This window comes from Cebus imitator, unplaced genomic scaffold (genome assembly GCF_001604975.1).
Source record: "Cebus imitator isolate Cc_AM_T3 unplaced genomic scaffold, Cebus_imitator-1.0 Scaffold199, whole genome shotgun sequence".
NCBI lineage: Eukaryota > Metazoa > Chordata > Mammalia > Primates > Cebidae > Cebus > Cebus imitator.
In genome coordinates, this window is record NW_016107514.1 from 7,269,889 (window position 1) to 7,293,582 (window position 23,694).

The 23,694-nt window shown below is 31.0% G+C and overlaps 1 protein-coding gene across 3 annotated transcripts in view; it reads right to left on the minus strand.

The window, feature by feature from the left end:
* Positions 1–23,694, minus strand: part of COL11A1 (collagen type XI alpha 1 chain) — a 213,219-nt gene that overhangs the window by 120,046 nt on the left and 69,479 nt on the right. The window contains exons 6-24 of one of the 3 annotated variants that reach the window (XM_017547609.2): positions 22,315–22,464; positions 22,036–22,128; positions 19,584–19,838; positions 18,629–18,691; positions 17,186–17,227; positions 16,191–16,253; positions 13,712–13,786; positions 12,587–12,670; positions 10,505–10,561; positions 6,832–6,885; positions 4,920–4,973; positions 4,734–4,787; positions 4,502–4,555; positions 3,352–3,405; positions 3,182–3,226; positions 1,971–2,024; positions 1,514–1,558; positions 1,196–1,249; positions 693–737 (exon numbers count right to left, since the gene is read on the minus strand). In XM_017547609.2, the coding sequence (XP_017403098.1) occupies positions 693–737; positions 1,196–1,249; positions 1,514–1,558; positions 1,971–2,024; positions 3,182–3,226; positions 3,352–3,405; positions 4,502–4,555; positions 4,734–4,787; positions 4,920–4,973; positions 6,832–6,885; positions 10,505–10,561; positions 12,587–12,670; positions 13,712–13,786; positions 16,191–16,253; positions 17,186–17,227; positions 18,629–18,691; positions 19,584–19,838; positions 22,036–22,128; positions 22,315–22,464 (1,395 nt within the window). Of the gene's footprint in view, positions 1–692; positions 738–1,195; positions 1,250–1,513; positions 1,559–1,970; positions 2,025–3,181; positions 3,227–3,351; positions 3,406–4,501; positions 4,556–4,733; positions 4,788–4,919; positions 4,974–6,831; positions 6,886–10,504; positions 10,562–12,586; positions 12,671–13,711; positions 13,787–16,190; positions 16,254–17,185; positions 17,228–18,628; positions 18,692–19,583; positions 19,839–22,035; positions 22,129–22,314; positions 22,465–22,727; positions 22,845–23,694 lie in introns of all 3 variants that reach the window. The other 2 variants (XM_017547607.2, XM_037745410.1) reach the window with 2 other exon arrangements.

A 23,694-nucleotide genomic window follows, 5' to 3' on the forward strand; every position in this document is an offset into this window, starting at 1 on the left:
TAAAACAAGTGAATATTCACAGTATGTAAATTACACCTCTATAAAGCTGTTAGTTCTTTTAAAAAATTGATATATTTGCAGATATAAAAAAAAAATAAAGAAACAAAAAAGGTGTTGGAAAGAGCCAGCTAGCAAGTTGCTATGACTACTGGGGACAAAATATTACTCCAGGAATCTCACAATGGAGATCAGGGGAAAAGACATGTCTTTAATTAAAGATTCATTCTTGTTTTGATGCAGACATTGAATTATTAACAAGAACATCATTTGTCATTCATATACGAGATATGCTGGCAATAACAACTTCACAATTTTCCTTAATCGTATCTTCCTACAAATCTTTTATCACAAGCAAACGTAATTACTTTTTTGTAAAATAATGAAAAAGAAAAGGAGATCTAAAGAAAAGGGAAAATATTCACTCATACTAGTATGTTCCTGAAATTAATATAGCTAAGAATGTCACATTTGGAAGCTGTTTAAATGGTAACTGAAGTTTTATCATTCACAGTTTAAGGACATATGAATAAATTCTCCTCACATTCTATGTTCATGTCAACTCCAGATTAATTCCTTATGTGCTGAGCTATCTAGAGATCTTAAAAGAAACAGAAAAGCAGACCCTATACCTGCCTAAAGTTGCTAAAACAAACACTTTCACCAGGCATTACTAGAACAACAGAGTAGCTTACTTTTTCTCCAGGAGCACCAATTGGACCTTGTGGACCAGGAAGACCCTATTTTAAAAGAATTTATTTCATACATCAGAAATCAAATCACAGTAATAACACTTTTAAAACAGTGAATTATTAGCTGACTATAGTGCACGGAGTTATTAGAATCTGTATATATGTATTCCCATACATCCCAAAGAGTTTTAGAACACGATGAGGAGTTTTACACAAGCTACTCTTTTTGCAAAGACTTTGTTGTGAGCCTATTTAGAACATTCCTGCAGGTGGCTCGTAGTCCTGGCATTCCCTAAACACAAATTGACTCATTTTTCTCTGGGAAGAAAGGGGCTTCTACCAGTTTTCTCAAATTAAAAAAAAAAAAGAAAAGTATGTGTTTTTCTACATTCACATATTAAATATTGCTAGTCTTACATAGAAAATTGTGAGGCTGTCAATTTTCTTATGCAAAGATAGCATCTTTCCCCCATTATTTCAAAGGAGCTGCAATGGCTTTGACTTACTTGAGGTCCTGGATTCCCTTGTTGACCTGGAGGTCCAGGCTCCCCTTGGGGACCCTGCCACAAGAAAATATAAAAATTCTTTAATGGGCTATGTTACACAATAGATATTCTCTTCTCAATTGGAAAATGCCTCTCCCTTTACCTACAATCAGTTTTCTCTCAAGATAATCTGGAAAATATTACAAAGTATTAATTCAAGCTATAGCTAATCTACTTAGCAAAATGTAAGAAATCTTTATATTTTAGATTTAGCAACAAAAATGGCTTGTTAGTGCTTGTATTCAAATATGAGTTATTTTTTCACTATTTGCTACATACCATGTTCCCTTTTGGTCCTGGGGGGCCATCTACGCCTGCCATACCCTGCAATGAAGAGAAAGTATGTATGGTTGTTTATATGTTTTAATGCTAAAATAGAAAATCAAAAGGTAAATCTAACAGCATGATACCCAGTACCCTAAGCGAGTAAAAATCATTTCAGGATTTAATGGAAATGAAGAGACAAGACTTATACTTTCTTATCCATGTCCACTTGGGAGACAATCTAGCAACATTTTCCACTGCATGCTGGGGAATAATCGTGAAAGCAGTAAGATAGATAATCAAAAGGAAGAAAGGAGAGGAGAGAATGATGAGTTAAAGTGAAAGGCAGCATCTTTTGCTCTTCAAATATAACAAAACAACTCTTGGCTGTCTACTGAGGGCTTTTGCAGCCCCTAAAAGGTTGGCAACGAACTTTCCCTAGAAAATCTTCAATGTTTCCAGCAATACATACGGGCTGCCCTGGAGATCCTGGAGTTCCCCTGGGACCCAGCAAACCTCGTGGGCCCTAAGAGAAAAAGAAGAAGCACGCCTTCATAAAAAATGCCCTAAAAACACACCTCTTCCAATGAGGAAATTCTAAGGTTATTTTAAAGTGAAAATATTTGGACTTCATTTATTAACACACTGAAAGTGATGTCCATAACATAAATATCTAGTGTTTATACTGATCCAAAAGCCAGAATAAATAATAGTTTTTTTAATACCGAAACTGCATGTCTTTGATGCTATAAATTTGAATCAATTGGGGAATTTTAAAACACAAAATAGTTTAATACTTTCAATAAGACAGTTTTCTGTCATTTTCTGATTTCAATGGCAACTTTGAACATTATTATTCAATCAGATATACTGTACAAACAGAAGAGTCCTGATTCTCATTTATTGTACATTTAGGTAAATTTCATATTAAGACAGCATTCACTGAGGAAAGAAAACGACCAGCTGTGTAATGATATATGCAGATTACAGAAGCCATTTTTGAGAGGTTTCTTAAATTATTATTATTTATACTTGATTTCTTCTTTTTCCTCTTCCTATACCTGCTCACCTTCTTTTTCTTCTTTAGAGAAGTCAACAAAATCTAAATTCTCTCCCACTTACTTGAACTTACTTGTCAAGGGTCTAAAATGTGGCACAAGGTAGAATGTGGCAATTTAAAGCAAAATTAGGAGGCCTGTTTCTAGTTTAGTTATTTTGTTAGCTAGCTTTGTGTTAAGTTTTCCAGATCAGTTTCCTCATTTGGAATATTTGGTGGAGAAAAGTGATATAATCTTTATGCCTGGTATATTCTAAGTGACATATTATTTTTTTTCTTCTGGTAATAGGATTCATTTCTTCTCAGTACATAAATAAATTTTGGAATTATGGATGACAGAATTAAAAAAAAACAATGAAACAGCTACAAAAACTAGTTAAGTTAACTTTTTTGGCTGGAAAGATGCTACATTCCACAGACTTTTCCCTCAATTGTCTAAGATTTTCTCTGTCACAAAAAAAGAGCTCTATATATGCTTTTTAATTGTTTTTGTATGACAATTAACTGGTTAGCTTAGCTAAGACTACAGTATTTACCTGAATTTATCATTGCTTTTATATGTATAACACCAGTCACTAGTCATAAAATAGAAATATTGTTTAAGAATAAAAAAGTAAGTTGCTTACAGCTTCACCTGGAAGACCTCTTGGTCCAATTTCTCCATCTTCTCCCTGTAATTGACAAAATTAATGAGAGTATATAACAGTTAGACGATGTATCATTTCAACGTGATTTTGTTTTATTATGTTTTAATTTTAAATATTTCTTAAAGAAATGAGAAGAAATATTAATATACCCTCATTCCATCATCACCCGGAGGACCTGGAGGACCTTGGGGACCTCGTTCACCCTGTTAAGTCAACATAAATATGATTAGCATATGGAAATAAGTAGAATGTTTACAAGTCTATGAGGTAGCTATCCTAACCAAATAAAACAGGACATTTGGCAGGAAAAACATACAGTTTATTTACTGTCCTCAAACATTTTGTAGATAAATTATAATTTAACAATTTTAACTGGCTTTCTATGTTACTATGTTAATAATATTTTATAATTAGAATGTAATAATATTTTCCTCTCAATTTTCAATGCAAAAGGTTTATGTAAAATAAGTATCTAAAATAGTTTTCAGACATTTAATTAATATGAGTTAAATTATTTAGGAACATTTTGCTGAAGATTGTATTAAATATAGATATACTTTGGTGATTTTTACTTAAATATTTTCTGCTTCTAAGTAATTTACATTAAATCATCATAACTCATGGGACTAAAGAAATTTGGTATTTTTTTTAAGTGGATAAAATTATATATTGATCCTAACATAATATGCTTTTTCTTCTCCAACTTACTTAAAGCCTGTCCTATCCTCATTCTTATACAGGAAAAGAAAGGTCTACAGCTGATCTTTTTCTGAGAGATTGTCTAAATAATTTCCTATTAAAAATATCTACTAGATTACTCTTCAGGATTATGATTTCTTTAGCCTTCATAAATTACAAGTTCTTGCATTGTATTGAAAGCTTTTAACATCACTAAAAAATAATATAGTGCCTAGTATATCACTGTATTAATGACAAACTACCTACAGATATCTTCTTTTGAGTATATTTCCATAGACAAAAAAAATTAGAGGTGAAATTAAATGTCCACTTTGCTTTTATGTTAATGTGATATTTTTCACATAAATGTATATATTCTATTTATGTTTACATACAAGTAATATTATAATGTCTAAAAATATTCAAAGAACTTACCACAAAGAATGCCACATGTGTAATTTTACTTATTTTCTTCCTAGTATCTATTAGATGTAATAATTTATTCAATGGATTCACAAATGTTTAAATTAATTTTTCTTCTTTTTCTGATTTTCTAAATTGTCGTCAATTCTAAAATATTTTATAAAATTCCCTGAAAAAAAAGAAATAGATGTATCTTACCCTGTGACCTTTGTCACCTGGAAGACCTGGAAGTCCATCAAACCCTCGATCTCCCTGTAAAACCATCATCATCACCATCACCATCATCATCATCATAATTCCAGTCTAGATGTATACTAAAATTTAAACGTAAAATGTTCTTTCATATTCAGAAATTTGATTTTTAAATATGAAATTTTCCAGGGTGAACTGACACACAGGATCTGAATATAAAAATATGTGAGCTCCTGACCTTTGCCCCAGGTTCTCCTGGCATTCCTCTTCCTCCATCTGCACCTGGACGACCCTGATAATGCCAACAACATGATTAAACAAAAGGGACTCTTATTACCAGCAAGTATGTAAAATAAATAAATAAATTTAAACACTAATCATCATCGCTGATGTCTTCAAAATACACAAAGAAAATAAGTCATACCCTTTTTCCAGGTTTTCCTGTTGGACCTGGGGGACCCTGGACACCTCGAGGGCCCTATATCAAAACATCATAATTAAACCATATTATAGAATTATTGGTCAATAACTCCATAACACCAAGAGAGATGGTTTCAGAAACTGATATTCTCTTAGCTTTACCTTAATTATTTCTATGTGGAAGTTCAGATAAAGCAGAAGACAAAACAGGTTACATAAAATAAATACCTATTTTTTTCTAAATGTCTTCTTACAAAAAAGATTGTATCACTTATTAACTTTATAGGTAGACATGAGGTTACATTTAAATAAAAGAAATATAATGAGATATTTTAAACTTAAAAAATATTCCTGATTACACATTTTATTTCCAAAACCTTGTGGTTTGACATTTCCCTGGATGGAACAGATTCTTAACCATCCATCCATTTCTCTTTTCTTTTCAATCCCCTTTCTTTCACCTCTCTCTCATTTTTTGGATGCTCTTTACTAGATAGTTCTTCTTTCATTGCACTTATAGTCTTGGATTGTAATTGTCTTTTCTCATGTTTGAATCTCCCATTTAGATTGTGAACTGCTAAGGTCTTTAACTAATCTATTTTTCCCCACTATACTCCTGCAATTTAGCACAGTGCCTGGTACATATTTCTTTTAGTCAGCTATAAAATTCTTGAGGACAATATGGCAATCCCTGAAGCAGATTATTGACTGGCGCCCTCCTATGGAAGATTAAAGGTTTAAACTTCTCATTATCTTTGTCTTCATAGCAGTACACCACAATGTGTCAATATATACCTTATGTGAGGATCGTTATGCATGTTTTAAAAAAAATTATTCAGCTAATAATAGGTCAAATGTAGTTCCACTTTAAATATTACATAGGCCTTAATTTTTAACTAACTACCTACCCTTTTTAGTTAATTGAAACACTATACATATAATAAATATGGTAGAAAAAAGTGAAACCCACATTTGAAAATCACTGTGAAATGTTCATTCTAGATATATAAAATTAAGATTGTCTAGAGGCCAGGCATGGTGGCTCATTACTATAAAACAGCACTTTGGGAGGCCCAGGAGGGCAGATCACTTGAGCTCAGAAGTTCAAGACCAGTTTAGGCAACATGGTGAAACCCCAACTCTACCAAAAATACAAAAAATTTGCCAGGCATAGTGGTGCATGCCTGTACTCCCAGCTACTCAGAAGGCTGAACTAGGAGGATCCCTTGAACCAGCTCACTCCACTGCACACACTCCAGCCTGGGCAAAAGAGAAGAGTGACACTCTGTCATAAAAAAAAAAAAAAAAAAAAGATTGTCTAGTTGTCTAGAGGTAAAGATTATGTAATTTTATAAAAAATACTGTAATAAATACTGTAATGAGAAGACTACCCTGAACTCCAGTTCGAAAGCAGAGGCAACAATAACAGTACAAATATTTTTTAGCTTTTAATGAAAAAAATCCTTCCTTTGATAACATATTTCTCCTTTGGGATAGGAGTCAAGGAAAACTAAAATCCAAAACAACTACTCCAATATGTTTTCAGATTCATCTATTTCATAAAAAGAAAATGTTGATCAAAAAGTTCACAAATTTGGGGAAAGAATAAACTCCCAACATTTTCATATAGTGTAATTTTAGTATTTTTATGCAATTCCCAGTTAAGCCGCGAATATTTTCCATCCTTTTAATGGCAAAATTAACCAAACATAAAAGAGAAGGCTACTATACCCTGAATCACCCAAGTATCTTAATCTGTTTTCTCTGAATTTTTTTTCATATTTCAAAATAAACTGTCATACGTCAATAGACTAGTACTCAGGAACAAAAAGAATGAACTATAATGTATGCTCAAAGGAAATATGCTGTATCAAAGAAGCCAGTCAAGAGAAAAAGGACAAATTATTATTTTATACCTGAGGACCTGGATCGCCACTCTCACCTTTGGCCCCAGCTGAACCAGGTCCCCCCTATAGACAGAAAGTGAGGATATATCATTTAATTTAGCAATTCCATAACTACTTTTTTCCTGCCAATTGCACCTGAAATAATTAAACACTATTCAAGATATATTTAATCATATTAGCATTATCTTATTAAATACACAGTAAAATTTTCACATAGTTGCATTGAAGTACATCTCTTCTCAAGATATTGATTACATTCCAATATGTGAGCAATAAACGTCTATATTTTATGTGTAACTACGCAGAAGCTAACCTCATGAAATCACATAGAAATTGCCTTTGTGTGTGTACTACTAGAACACATATGATGATACACAAGGCGTTATTTATCACTACACTGTGAAGTAGTAGTAGAGTAACACGTTATTACCAAATCAGGTAGATATTCAATCCATTTATACTGTAAGGACTTGACAAAGTGTTACTGCTTTTATATTCTGATATATCTTATACTCTGAATTGTGTAAGAATAAAATGGCATGAACCAGATGCTGTTGATACTATTATAATTGTCCTAACATAGTGGTAAGGCATTTTTACAAGGTTGGCTTCTTTTCTCCTATGAGAATAAGTCTGCATAACAAATATCTCTTAAATGCATTTACATAATTAAAGTGGCTGGGCGCGGTGGCTCACACCTGTGATCCCTGTGCTTTGGGAAGCCAAGGCTAGCAGATCACCTGAGGTCAGGAGTTCGAGACCAGCCTGGCCAACACGGTGAAACCCTGTCTCTACTAAAAATACAAAAATTAGCCAGGTGTGGTGGTGGGCGCTTGTAATCTCAGCTACTCAGGAGGCTGAGGCAAAAGAATCCCTTGAAATAGGGAGGCAGAGCTTGCAGTGAGCCCTGATCACGTCACTGCATTCCAGCCTGGGTGACAAGAATGAAACTACATCTCAAAAAATAAAAAATAATAAAAAAAATAAAAAGGCACAACAATAACCTGGTTCCATAAACTAAAATAAATAAACAAGCAATACAATTGTTTTATAAAAAAGTTGTGAATTTTAAAATTAAATACTCGGCTACTTATATTCCCAAAAAACTTTCAAACGTTAAAAATAAACATGGTGATTACACTTACTTCATGCTGAAACACTGTGTGTTTTAAAAGTTCCTAATTTATTTAAATCTGTACACATTCCATTAAATACTGCATCATATAAAGTATGACAAAGATTAAAATTAGCTAAATCTGTAAATGTTAGCCATCTATAGTCTCCTGGTGACTCCAAAGTAAAAGAAGTATTAATATAATGCTCATGAAATACAAAAAGTCAAGTAACATGAATTTTCTAATCTTCAAAATTAAAAGAATAATGATTTTCATTAAATCAGATTATTAATCACAGAATTGAATGCAATTATAGAACAGCCTATTTTAACTAATTGACTGTATTATATTCTCTCTATATAAGCACTACCTACTCAACAAATTATAAGTACTTTGCCCAAACACTTATTCTAAAAAATGTCACACAGTCATTGACAATAAAAGAGTGGGGAAAAAAACACATTTGCTCCATTTCCTGCATGTTTGATAATACAGTCCTCCCTTTGGGTATAAAGATAATTGGATATACACAATTGGTTAAAATAATTTTTCATGGGAAAAATGTGCAGATGTCAAAATATTGATGTAGACTTTCTTTTATAAACCTCAATCTAGTAAACACTTTTTTAGGCTACAGGATTAAGATATATTTGGAAGACTAATAATTTAATGTTTTGATGCAAACATCAGATTTGCTTGTTTTGAAACAATGTTTAATAGAGTAAATGGTAAAAAGAAACAATATGATTTTTTTCTCTCAATACCTACCTTCAATAATTAAGGAAGCTAAAACTTTTATAACAAAGAGATAAGTAGATAAAATTAATTAATATTGGCTATAACATTGAGAATGTATATATGGTTATCAGTGTTTTCTTTTTGCCCACAGCCTGTGGAAAATTGGCTGGCTCTTAATGGTTGATTAATGAAAACAAGAACCTCTAATGCAATGCACCTCCCTGCTTCTGCTCATTGCTGCCGTTAGCCTCCACAGATCCATTTCCTTGTGTTTGTCAAGGTAAGTAATGAAGTTCCTTTGGATAAAAGTTTAGGTACCCTAGGACTGATATCTGTAAATTAAATCATCTATGGCAGTGTTTCTCAAACATGTTTGGCCATAGGAATCAACCAGTTGCACCTATTAAAATTACAGTCACAGGTTCCGGTCCTGGATCTACAATATCAGAGTCTCAAGTTCAGAGCACTAGGAATTTTTATTTTTAATAAAATACCTAGGTTTATTCTTTTGATCCCAAATTTTATAACACACTAATATACTACTTACTTTCCTGTTATGTAAATTTGAATCATTAATAAATAATTTAAAAATTAACTCTATTTAATTTGTTAACTGATATAGAATCTGCCATATTACCGTATTTTGGAAAAGCAAAGCATGATAAAATACATGTTAAACATTTTATAATGTGTTAATTTATATAATTTAAATTATATGAAACATATTATCAAAATATAGGTTTCATATGAGTTTATATAATTGAATGTGTATTCCTGCAAAATACTTATGAAATTTCATGACTGAATTATGATAAATATAAACATAAGGAAATCTACATAACAAAACATTTAATAAAATACATGAAGAAAAAGTATCACTCTAATATGATCATTAAAACAGAATAGTTAGAAGACGACTTACTTGATTCAAATTTGAATACAATAGTTTTGCTATCAATGTCTACTATGTACAATACAGATAAGATTTCCACTTTCAGAGTAATACATTCCATAAACAGATTGATTTTTGAAAGTCTATGAGAGCATATGAAAGCATAGTAGAAAAAATTTATACTAAAAAACAAATATTTAAAATATAAATTATTTATTCATTTATTCTAAAATTAATGAGAATCCTGGTTTGAATCCTGTTTTTTTCCTCTGGGAAAAAACAAATAGTTTGAATATTATCATTGTGTTTCATGTGAACTGCTACACAGCTTAACATTAGCATATTCTACTGTCTTTGAAGATTTTTTAGACAAAAATATTTGAAATACCTTAGTTTGTTATCATGCTTGTGAAAAAAAAAAACAATTATTATTTCCAAGAGTCTCTACAAGAGAAAGTACTCTCTCTAATACCTGAAGCACCTTGTGGAATACAGAGGCAACCTGCAGTTTAAGAAAGTATCTTGCTTGTCCCTAAGAGTATGTCATAATTTTCATTGGCTTTTAACATATTTTTCTTTTTAAACAAAAATTTTGTTTAACAAAATATTATGTCTCAAGGATTTAATGTAAAATTGCATTTTGGAAACTGAATATTAGGCAAATGAATGATACTTATAGTTTAAGAAATTAATAGTCGGATATGACTCAATTACATTTTTTATTTATTCAATTTAAGAATTTGTTACTGAGACCGCTTCATCAAAATGTAAAAACTGAATCAAGAAGGACTTTTTTTTTTTTAATGGAGACAACAGCAAGCATGAAAACATACACATTGTCACCAACCAGAGATAATCACAATCCCTGGGAGAAGCTGCACAGGGAACTGCTAATTTGAATAATTTAACATATATTATCTTTGTTGGGGTAACCTACCACAGGACCTGGTCTTCCAGTTAGACCCATTGGGCCAGGTGGGCCTCTCAGAGCAATCTAGAAAGCAAAATGTATCAAATTCAGTAACATTCTCCTGGAAGTGCACATTAAAATACAACATGAATTCACACAAGCTACCCTTAAGTAACACATGATCAACACAGATTTAATAGCTACATGCTAGAGTGTCAGGTTACTGAAGAACGGCAAGTTTCTACAATGACAAAGAGGTAAATATCAGACATTTTTAAAAAACTGTTTAATACGAAGTCATGTAACATATATTGCTGTGATTTAATCAAAAATAAAAGTTAAACTGGATTTTAGAACAACGAATCTAATATCTGATAATGTACTATTCTCAAGTTACTCAAGAATATTGCATAGCCTTTTTCTCTTAAATGTGTGGGCACAATTTGGGAGGCTTTAGATAAAAATCTTTTGGCAATATTTTAGGAAAAATTATGATAAAGCCAAACAGCATAAAACAAAACTGGCCAGGAAGTGTTATGATAATATGTGCCTGTTAACAAATCTCAGCTATAATGCTATAGAGAAGAATATTTTATTTTATATAATCATAGACATAATAAACTGATTACATGCACTATTGTTACACTGAATATTAGAAATGTGAAATTAGCATACTTGAAAAGCTGGAACACATACAGCACAAAATATAAAAATTTGATAGATGTTAAATTAGTATTGTGTGCTACTTTTGAATATTAGAGAGCTCAGTAGATGAACACTTAGATTTATCACAAAGGTATCAAAAATAATACCGCAACAGAAATAAATGCAAAATCATATTAGAAAAGTGCACGAGATGAAAACAGTAGGATCTCCAAAGTCACTACTGACTCACCATGAGATTTTTGACAATATACTTCTCAATCCTTGAGATTAAATATCTGAAAAATTCAATTACAATGCTTGCTACCTATTTTTCAAGTAGGTTAAGAGGACTAATAAAATGAGGAATTCAATGACCTCATAAAATATTTAAGTTCAAATAATTACCTTAAAATTGTTCAAAATAGTATATTTTGTAAGTTGTAGAAATGTTTAGTAAATTATTTTAAATGATTTTAGATTTGCACTATGCCAAGGTCAAACAAACAAATATTTAAATTTTCATTATCTTTAAACATGATGCAGCCAAATAATGATATATTTTCAGATTAATAGATTTAAGAAATACATAAACATTGAGGCTGAATTACAATTTTCACTCATGTTTTCATATATTTTTACACATGCATAAATTCATCATGATGAATAAAAATTTTATCACAGAAGTGATTTATATTGCTTAGGAAGTAGGTAACTATATCAATACCAACCATAAGTCATTTATTTCCTTGTTCCTTAAAAAGAAAACCAATACTATAAATACAAATATTATATGAATTCAAATTCCTTCCTGGTCTTTTGATTTTCTTATGTATATTATAATTTCAATGAAATTAATTAAAAAACATAAATGTAATTCTATATTTTATAAGTCTACATATAGTGGAAGCTTAAAACTAAAAAAAGAATTCGTAAACTGAAATTTAAAAAATATTACGGACTACAAAGATTAGGGTTTGTAAGAGATGTGGGAGGTTTCTTTCTTATATATGATATCCAAGAAATTTAATTTTCTGTGTTATCCATGATATCATAAGTAATCCAGAAAATTCAGAACAAATGTATTTCAAATTTTATTCTCTTAATTGTAACCAATCATTGACTTATTTGTTAGCAGAGTAAAATTGGATGCAAAAGATAAGGTGTACTAGGTGTAAATACATCAATACTCTTTGGAAAAATAAATAGAAATCTTGTGTGTTATGGTGGGAGACAGCCAGAATTATAGAATGGCAATAGTACATAGGTCAGTTAACTAACTATAATTTTCAATTAATAAACATCACTGCTAGATAAATATAATTTTTAGCATTTTCCAACTAAGTTCAATATACTATTCAGAAGTAAATATTCTATAAATAATAGTACCATCTTCCATATGTACAAAAATATATTCTTGACACACAGTCAATCATCTTGTGAGAATGCATGTTTATCCTTTCTTACCCGAGCTTGCTGAAGAATAGCTTGAGCCTGAGCTTCCTGAGCAGAGATGGTTGGTCCTTTGGAACCATCACCACCATAACGGAACTTAGAAGGGATAACATTAAGAATTAGCTTTGTCAAATATGTTCAATTATGTGCTTTAATCATTAGATAAACCCACTTATTAAAATGGTGGTATTTTACAAAATTACAGGTAACTCCATAATGAATCATGAGCCCTAGTTTGTTTTGTATTTTTTACTCTCCTTCTATTTCTTATGGAAGGTCTTTCCAAGACATGTTACCATTTGTAGAAGAAGAAACTAGAAAATCTTATTCAATTTTAAATGCCATAATTTCTATACCTCTGGAATAAACCGTTGTGACTTTTTTTATCAGCACAAAAATTCTGAATATACTAAGTTCAGTGATGGTTATAGCTCAATCTCTATTTAGTTTGTCAAAATTTTTGGACTATCCATTAATACACGGGAAATTTTCCTTGTGATTTATTTATTTTGTTCATCCATTCTTAAGTACTTATGTTATAAAACAGATCTTCTCTAATATTCCTCTATAAAGTTTGCTCCATTTTAACTAAAATGCAGTATATGACTCAATTTTTACCTCTAAGTAATTATTTCTTGAAACTTTGTTAATTACATTGAAATTGATAAATAAAATACAATTTTTTTCCCAAAACACCAGAGCAACAAAAATTTTACAAAGGAATCTTCCAGTAAAGCAAATAATTTTTGAACAATGAGTAACACTACAAATATATACATACTATCTATAACTATATAGATAATAGATGGTAATTAGTATATTAATGATATGTTAAATAGCATATGAAAAACAGCTGAATAATGTGACTCAGGATAAACCGTAATTGGAAATATTATTTTAAAACTCTGTTGCTAAGAGTGTAATCAAATGATGAACTCTTAGTTTTAATGCAGAGATTGATACTTATCAGCATTTATTTTGTAAAATTTCCTGAATTTCCAAATTCTGCTTAATATTAAGTATTTCTACCTCATACAACGGTTTTTAGTTGATTGCTCTTCAATATGGTTCAACAATAATCTTCGGAAACAGATGAAAAGATATAAAGTCATTTCTATAACATAAAAAAAAACATACCGGTAACATCAACATAGTACCAGGGGGACCAGGTAGACCATCAGCCCCTGGTAAGCCAGGACGTCCTGGGGGCCCCTAGGAAAATAAATGAAATAATCAAAATAAATAAATATTAAAATAATAATATTTACTAGAACTAGAATAACTTATGTCTACTTTATCTAATTTGCATCTATGCTTTCCACCTTACTTAATCTGTTTTTAGTAAGTATTCCTAGACAGCATTGTATTCTCTTGTACTAGTTTTAGATCATTTTAATAAATGTTTGATTATTAATATATAATCCAAGAAATAAATTTTGCTCAAAGTTGTTTGCAGCCTAATAACTGTGTAAGATGAAGAGTTCACATATATCTTAAGGGAAATTAATGAGAGAAAAACAAGTAGTACAATCCTGGTTCTTATAGTTAGATAAAAACAGATTTAAGTAAATAATAAAAGTTTTATTTAAATTTAATAAGCTTAAGGTATATTTCAGTATTATTTAACAGATACATAAATAGTATTTATTCGGTAAAATACTTAATTACATACTATATTTTAGTAGATAATAGATAATACTATCTTCAGAAGAGATACTTTTCTAACATAGACAATCACTAATCTTAGCATGTTAATGTTAATCATAGATAATCACTAATTTATTTTAAACATTTACTGATGAAGTATACTCAGTGTCTGTATATGTGCATGCACACAGACATGTACATTTAGAAGTTTAGATGTGACTATGGTGATCAGAAATCCAACATATGGATGTGATTATAGAAAATATTAAATATATAATATATGCATCTGTTCATAAGTAAGTGACTCATAGATACAAGGTATATGTCCATAAACTTCAAATATAACGAGACATTTTTATGTAGCCAAGTCATACTTGGCAGGTAAGGAAGTAAATTCAAAAATTAATAAATAACTAGATACAGAATTATAACTCAGAACACTCATTCAACATAAAAAAAACTGCAGCAGCACTTTTCAAATGTGAATTTCTTATAAAAAGTTAACTCTTAGAAAATAGTTAATATTGATTCTAGATTGGCAAAATTATATTTTATTTAGAATATTATTTCAATAGATTCTGTACAGACTTTAAAGAACTGTTAAAGTAAGTTCAAATAATGGTTTCTATAAAAATATTTTTTAATCCTAACAAATCTAGCTTGAATAGTATAATTTCCCATTCATAAAATATTTCCTACATTTTTAGATCATTTATATATCTGTATTCATAAGGCACATTGTAAAGAGATGAATTTATCACCTGATACAGAGTTTTAAGGTCAGTAAATTATAGAATCCAAAAAGGTCTTATGAAAATATGGTGCGATTTAAAAGTATTAACTAAAATGACTATTACCAATAAATGTCTCCAAGAAACTGGGTATATCAAATTAAGTAAGCAGAGTATATGAGAACTAATATTAAGAACATTATTTTAAATAAAAAATTACATAATGTTTGCGTAATACACTTTTTATGTCCTCTGACCTTAAATAGCTTTTACTCAGGCCAGAATTTCTGAAATATTTAAAAATCTTCCTCCCTTAAATTTAAATTAAAAAGTTTTTACATTCTTTGAATTGTAATTACATAAAAAGTATGTTATTTGCATCTCCTATCTTCTTTTTTTTTTTTTTTTTTTTTTTTTTTTTTTTTTTTGAGATGGAATCTCCCTCCGTCGCCCAGAGCTGGACTTCAGTGGCGCAATCTCGGCTCACTGCAATCTCTGCCTCCCAGGCTCAGCAATTCTCCTGCCTCAGCCTCCCAAATAGCTGGGATTACAGGCGCCTGCCACCTTGCCCAGATAATTTTTGAAGTTTTTAGTAGAGACAGGGTTTCACCATCTTGGCCAGGCTAGTCTTTAACTCCTGACCTCGTGATCCACCCGCCTCCACCTCCCAAAGTTCTGGGATTACAGGCATGAGCCACCGTGCTCAGCTCTGATACTCCACTTTTAAAGAACAAAAGAAAAAAAAGTACAAAGTTATTGACTACTCAAGGATGTAGGGGAAAAAAGGGAATGGGATTTTAATGAAAAGTTTGGAAAGACTTAATACAAATGAAGTTATTTCATCATGTAACCCAGGGCTTGATCTTCAAAGTAGAACTTAGTTTTATTAATTCATTCTGTCAGCATACAACTAAATATGAATGGGAATACCTGGAAAATATGCTGGAATTCAAATTTGGAGACCAGAACCCCTAATGTGATGAGGTCATATCAATATAAATATTGGCTGAAAATAAAAGTTTGCTTATTAATTATGTCATAGATAAATGCACAATTTTTAACCTCACTTAAAAATAATATTTAAAAAGCTAACTAAAATGCTGTGCAGCACTGAATTCATGCTGCCTTTACCCCCCCACACACAGGAAGAATAACATGTTAAACTTGTAGAATATATTTTAATTATTTTAGTCTGCATGACATGCATTTGTAATGAGATGTGATGTCCGTTCACTTACCCTATCACCAGGGTCACCAGGGGGTCCAGTGGGGCCTTGTAGACCTGGAGGACCCATAATACCCTATACAGAAACACATCAAATATGAATCAGATTCCTAATCTCATTAATATTCAGACAAATTCACCCAAGACCTATCAAAGAGTTCATTTATATTTTATAAATTTACACTAGTCTTCTAAACAGTTGTCCTACTTATCTTCCTATGAAAAGACAATATAAAGAAACCAATCTGTAGCTAGCTCAGCTGCTCTAAAGGCAGAGGCAAATATTCCAAGGAAAAACAGGAAAGGAGAATATGCCAATGTAAAGTATTTGGTCCCAGTTCTAACTGAAGTATTGGAACACTCATAAAATTAGATCTCAAAAATATGATAGCCAAATTAAAAATGTAGAAATCCCTCAGGTTAGAGGCATTTATATTTTTTTATGGGTGAAATTATTTAAATAGGTAAAAGCATTTAAATGCATCAATATCATATATTATTTCAGATGACAAGAATTTAATTAATTCCACAAAAGAGGATTTATTACAAGGTCTGATCAGTACAATCACTTGAGAATAAACACACTGAGTAACATCAGACTTAACAGGAAACCACAAAGTAATCTGATAATTACTTCACACAGAGGTACAGATAAGACAGCTACAGTCTACCTAGAATTCTCAATTCCATTTGCTGAGATATAATTATACCTCTGCAATGAAAATAAGTATGGCTTTTCTTTACATTCATATATTTCAGTAGAAAGATGAAAATGAGTTTAGAAGAGGCAGAGATATCTAAGCATCAAAATATTTAAAACAAAATTTAAAGAATATTACTCGGATAGACAAATCAGAAGGTAGTTCAAAGCCACCAGCTCCTCTGAGCAAATATTTTTCTATAATTCAATATCCTAATTAGTTTAAAGTGTTCTCATTCAGTGATTAATAGAAATCTTATATATGATTACTTTAAAAAGACAAAAATAATCTTAAAACATTTACATACTGCAGGTCCTGCTGGCCCTGGTGGTCCTTCCACAAGCATACCCTATAATAAGAAAAGAGAACATCTCTACCATGGAAATGTAATCCCCAACCTCTAAATTACATGAATATAAAAGAACACTATATCATTGCATATTAAATAGTGAATTATCTATTTCTACCATTTAAATTAATTACAAACATTTTTGCACAGGGAAGGAAAGAAATTCAAAAGAGTAGAAGATATAGGCTGTGTTGTCAGAGAATGTGTGAATTAAGTGGAGTGGAAATAGAGATTTAGATGAATAATATTACAAAGGAGAATATGCTAAGTGCTCTCAAGAATGGAACAAACAAAACATTCTACCAAGTTCTTAGTAAATATTTGCTGTGTGAATGAATAAATGGAAATTACGCATAAGCACTTTAATTCAGGGAAGTTACAAAAATATCCAGGCAAAAGCAATATGGATAAATATGAGATAAGCTCTTTATAAGCAAAGGAATAAAGAGCTATTCAGGATAAGAACTAAGTTCTAAAACGTTTCTAATTCCACTCCAGCTTTGGACTGCTGAAAAGCTATAATGCCATTTTAAAAGTGGGTTAAAAATTTTTATAAGAACTGATTCAGTCTGAAAAATATAATTTTAAAGTTTTTTGTGAGCATGTTGCATGATTTTGGTGTAATGAGTAGATGCCCAACAAGGTCCTTAAAACTGCATTGTTTTATTCCTTATAATTTCTCTCTCTTTTTTTGGAAATTTTTATGTCCTTCCAATTTCTGAAATGGTGTTCATTTTGTTCTACGCTCAGTTCTAATACATTAGTTTTTCCAAGTTGCTTATTAGCAGGAACCAATAGTAAAATTTCTTCCAGGTAAGAATATGTTTCTTGTCAGTATTATGAGCAATGATAATGTTAATATAAATTTTAAAGAAACAATTTGGAGTGAATTAGAGATTCTTCCATAGATGAAAAGGAAGTAAAAAATTAATTTTTATGTTATAATGTGACACAATTTGGATATGTAACAAATTAATATGTATGACATATAATATATTTCAAATAATGTGAAGTCATAGAGATTAGAGAAAAATATTATTGGATTGGAAAGTAAGAAAGCTAAAAGTCCTATTATATCTCATTAATCAAACATTTGGAACCTCAGGAAAATTACTTAAATCCTTTAAATCACAGGCTACTTAGTTTTAAAATGAGAGAATTAGACAAGACATATTTCAGCTACTTTCAAATTCTGAAATTCTGCAGCTCTATAATGTTTTGTTTTATGAAAATACTCCTTTCTAGATAAGACCTTACTAACTTACTTATTTGTAGTGAATTGTAAACATCTGGACATCAAGATTATCATTGGTAATACATGAACATACATAAAAATTTAACATAATGGTGGCTCATAAGCAATTATACCAACCTTTAAAGTGCATTCACAGGGGTACTTACAGGCTCAACCACTGCCGGTTCTCCTTTCTGTCCTTTCTCTCCATATGCACCATGGCCATTGATCTGTTGAATGAAAAATTCAAAACAGCCTAAATGTCTGTAATAAGGCCATTTCAATTTTTATTTATTTAGGACACAGAGTCTTGCCCTGTCACCCAGGCTGGAGTGTAATGGCACGACCGTGCTTCGCTGCAACCCCCAGTTCCTGGGTTCAAGCAATTCTCCTGCCTCAGCCTCCTGAGTAGCTGGGCCTACAGGTGCCTACCACCACAACTGCCAATTTTTTTGTATCTTTAGTAGAGACAGGGTTTCACCATGTTGCCCAGACTGGTTTCAAACTCCTAAGTTCAGGCAATCCACCTGCCTCAGCCTCCCAAAATGCTAGGATTATAGGTGTGAGCCGCCATTGCACCCATTCAGCCACTTCAATTTTTAAAAAGAGAATTTAGCAATCTAAACAACCTATTAAAATATTTAAATATAAAATCCTATTGAAGGCTTAAACAGTACAAAAATTAAAAGAGAGGCATAATAAGCATTAATACTTTTAAAATGCAATTGAACTAAAGACATCTATAGATGTCGGTTATTATTCCCAGGCATTAAGAAATCTCACCAAATTAAATTTAATGAAATAGTCTAAAAATCAGAAATTAGACTTGCAAAATGGAATAATAACAACTATGTTTTAATCTTATCAGTGACAAATTTCTGATGCAATTCTATTCAAGATTTTACTTTCAAATAAAGAATCCAATAGCATGGCCAAAGATACAACTGCCGAAGATTCCCATGTGAGAGAATCTAATAAGGCATCCTAGTAGTAATAAGCATTCATAATTTACATAGAAACTCAACCTGCATTTTAAACCTGAAAAGACGTTAAGATGGACATGAACATAAACATTTCCCATAAATAAGACATACAATGACACAGAGCATAATATCAACTTACACTTGTTTCTGTAATATCAGTGTTTGCTGGTACACCTGGACCAAATTCTTCATTAGGGGGGCTTGTTGGTTTATCTTCATATTCTTTATACTCATAAAAATCGTATTCGCCTAAATCTCCATCTACCAGAAGATCAGAGTCCCTGCCGTCTATTTCTTTGTTTTCATATAGTGTATCCTCAGAATTTTTCCTCTGGGAATCATAATCCTCTCCCGTTAGATATTCTTCAGTAAATATTTCTTCAACTGGATTTGGCTATTAATTTAAATTGCAAGGAATTGGAGAACATGAAGTTTATTGTTAGTAAAGCAAGGTAAGCATTTAAAGTACGTTTGACGGCATGTGATGGGATGCGATTTTATTACTACTCAAGCAACTCTAAATGCCTGGAAAGTAGCCCTTCAGTGTCATTGAAAGAAATATATTTGTACATTGGTATGTACAAAGAGATATTGCTTTCAAAGCACTTTCCCCAATAAACTGCAAATATTCACATGAAGTCAACATGTGTATTTGCTTGTTCCATTGGAAAAAACATGTTACTCAATTTCATATTTACTTCATAGTTTAAGATTTGAACAATAAAATATGTATGGAGTTAAAGCTTTGGCTAATTTTAAATCCTGCTGAACATAATTATTAAATACATTTGCTATAATTATAAGCATGTAAATTTGAGTCTCATCCAATAAATAAAATAATAATATAACAATGTCAATATAAATGGAGATGCATCATTGCAATTATTATGCAGATTATTTCATCTGTAGGGAAGTAGTATTACACCAAGGAGTTATTTAAAGCAAATAAAATAAACGATAGCCATTAACATTTAATACAATAAAATATAAAATGTCACTGTACAATTCTCAAGAGTAAGGAGTAAATTTTAATACTTAAAAGTAAGAATTATGTCAAAAATACTCAAAGACATAGATAAAATTTTATGCCATGTTTTTCTCATAACTCCTTACTAGTAGAATCAACCTGAATACTATTTATCATGTGAATATTTGGTTTTATTATGATCATGATGAGGTTCTAATTAGATAATTTATCTTGTTACTTTTTATTTTTGAAATAAGGTTTCACTCTGTCACCCAGGCTGAAGTCCAGTGGTACAATCATAGCTCACTGCAGCCTGGGACTCCTGGGCTTACATGATCCTCCTGCCTCATCATCCTGCGCAGCTGGGAGACAGGCATGCACCACCATGCCCAGCTAATTCATTGATTTATTTATTTATAAAGACAGGATCTTGTTGTATTGCCCAGACTTATCTTGCCAATGTGTAAATTTCATTTTTAAAAAACTAATTTTCTATTACATAGTAAATCTAGATGATAGAGTAATATTACATAATAGTATTACACGATCATGTGAATGAAAATATGTGTTTAAATAATTAGTACTTTTTCACAAAATTGAATGTCCAATAACCATAATTTTTTGAATTATTAGATAAGGAGTATATGCTGTCTACAGAGATGCCATACCATCTAGGGTGAGAATATTGCTATAATCAAAGCTCTGAACTAAAAAGCTTAGATGAATTTGGTTAGGAAAATAAACATTTTGAGTGAAAATACCTTTTGAAAATTATTAATTTGAACTAAAAGAAACTTAACATCCATTCTAACTCTAAATTATTATTCTCAATTTTGTGTTTATATACAAAAGACTACTGAGTCTATTTGTCTCCCTGAGAGATATGTTACATACATTTTCTTACAGCTAAATTGCATTTCTTATAGTCATTTTCTGATAAAATTATGCCAAAATGTATGCCAGATATTTAACAAAGTTAAACTGAATTGTATGTTGTATTCTCCATGATCAGAATGCATGTGCAATATGAAATTCAGGAAGATTAACTTTTACCTACATGCACTTAAATATTTTCATAGAAAATAATGGAAACATTAAGATATATTAGTTTAGTAAAAATTAATATCACATCCTAACAGGTTTGAAAGTGTAAATAGTGATTTAAGTCCACGAAGACTATGTTTTCTCAAAATGCTTGCTGTCATAAAAATGCGTGATTATTCACCAGATGGAGTAAAATTCTAATTGTATCCTTTAATGATACAATTTTCACTTTAGAGGATTCTTCTCACAGAAGAATCATGTTGTGAATACCCTTAGTCACAACATGTTGAAAAGCTTGCTCAATTCTAGGAGCAATTAAGAAAATGATAGCAGCCAATTCAGTTTGATCAATATAGCATCTGCATGAAGCAAAGAGTCATGCAAAACCTGAATTGACATTGAATTTGGATGAACTGCTTTTATTAATAGTGAACCAATGCTATTGTTTCACCTACTTTAGTAAAAGAATAAAAACATCAGAGTTTTGAGAAATTATAGATTCTTCCAGAGTGAAGTATATCAAAATAAATTACACACTTAAAAAGTGGGAATGTGATTGAATACTACCTATTTGTATTACCTCATTTGTCCCAGATACACGCCTAGGAGCTTCTGTCTGGTAACTTTCCAATGTTCCATAATTGTATTCTTGAAAATCATCAACGATATTTGCCTAATGGTAAATTCAGAAGAGAATTAGCGAACATGTACAGTAACCCCAAATGTATGGGAATCATGATTTAATTGGGTTATAGTATTAACCAAGTGAGTATTTATCTAGTTGGGTTAAGACTATGACTCATCATCAGAGATCTTCCAGCTTATCTAGGATAGATCTTGATTGCTTTTTCTTTGCTACCTTTACCCCTAGTTTGGCTTTTGCTGATGCGTGATAACTTTTCTTCTTCTTGGATGAAAATTTTTCAGATTTGGGGGGTGTAAACTTTTTGGACTTTTCCTTTGAGTTAGCCACTGTCCTCATCTTCTTTTTGAAATTGGATTTCTTTTTCTGTAAATTGTGGTGAAAGATGGAATGGAAAACACAAATAAATGAGAAGGGAAATATAGAGCATAGATGAAAGGAAAGCTAAGCAAAAGTCAAATGGGTATCATTCTTCAAAACGGCTACTGTCAAATAAAAATCACAGTTATTGGCTCCGAGGAATAAGATGAATGAAAGCTTTATGGTGAGTTTGAGGAACAGTCAACATAAGGAACCACAGGATGATGAACAGCAGGACACCACATATACAGGCACTGCTTTGTTTTTACCTCCGTCTGTGCTATTGTCTCCTCAGTTACAGTGGGTCCCTCTGTTACACTTTCAGCCTCTTTATATTCTGCTTCCCCATACTCATAGTCATATTCGATTATATCCTCTGGTGCATACTACATTGCAAAGGAAAAAATATCAAGCAATTGTGTTAGTGGCAAAATACTATTTACAAAGTGAGAACCATCTTAACTTTTACATAGAGTAAATGTTAAGAGACAAGAAATTAATGTTATTCATAAGTTATTTTTGTATTACATGGAAGTATTATACTGTCTTTTACAGAGTATAATAACATAGGAGAGACAAAGCACATTTCCTATGAGCAGGATAGTAGTTAGTATCACAAGAAAACTAAAAATTTGGAAAATAATTCAAACTGTTAATTAGGGAATGTTAATTCAAACCCAGTAATTATGTGCTTGGGCATAGATGTCAAATATCCATTAATTCTGACTTATAAAAATTGCTATGCAATGTTTCTCCATAAGATGTCTATAGTAATTTTAATGGGAAATTTTAATTAATCTACACATCTAGAAATAAAAATGGGGAGAGTAGTCTTTCTATGCATAAAAGGATTTTCATACCAATTCAGAGATGGGAAAGAGGGGAGGAGGGAAAAAGGATACAAAGAACATGAAATAAGTATATATTCTATTTGAAATACTCTAACCAATGGGAAAATAAAATCTAAAATTTATTAAGAAATCCCTAATTTTCTTTAGACTTACGATGAAAAACAGCACAAAACATTGGTGAGCCATTAAAAGATTCAAAGTTAGATATGCTCATAATTAATATATAATTTTAATACTTGAAATTACTACCTTTTTCTCTATTGAAAAAAGGCATAACACTTAGATATCTTTAAAACTCAAAATGAATTCACATTGGAAAATGGTATTTTACACTAAATTCTTCTGTTTTAAAAGATTTTAATTAAGCAGAGATATGTTTCTTAAC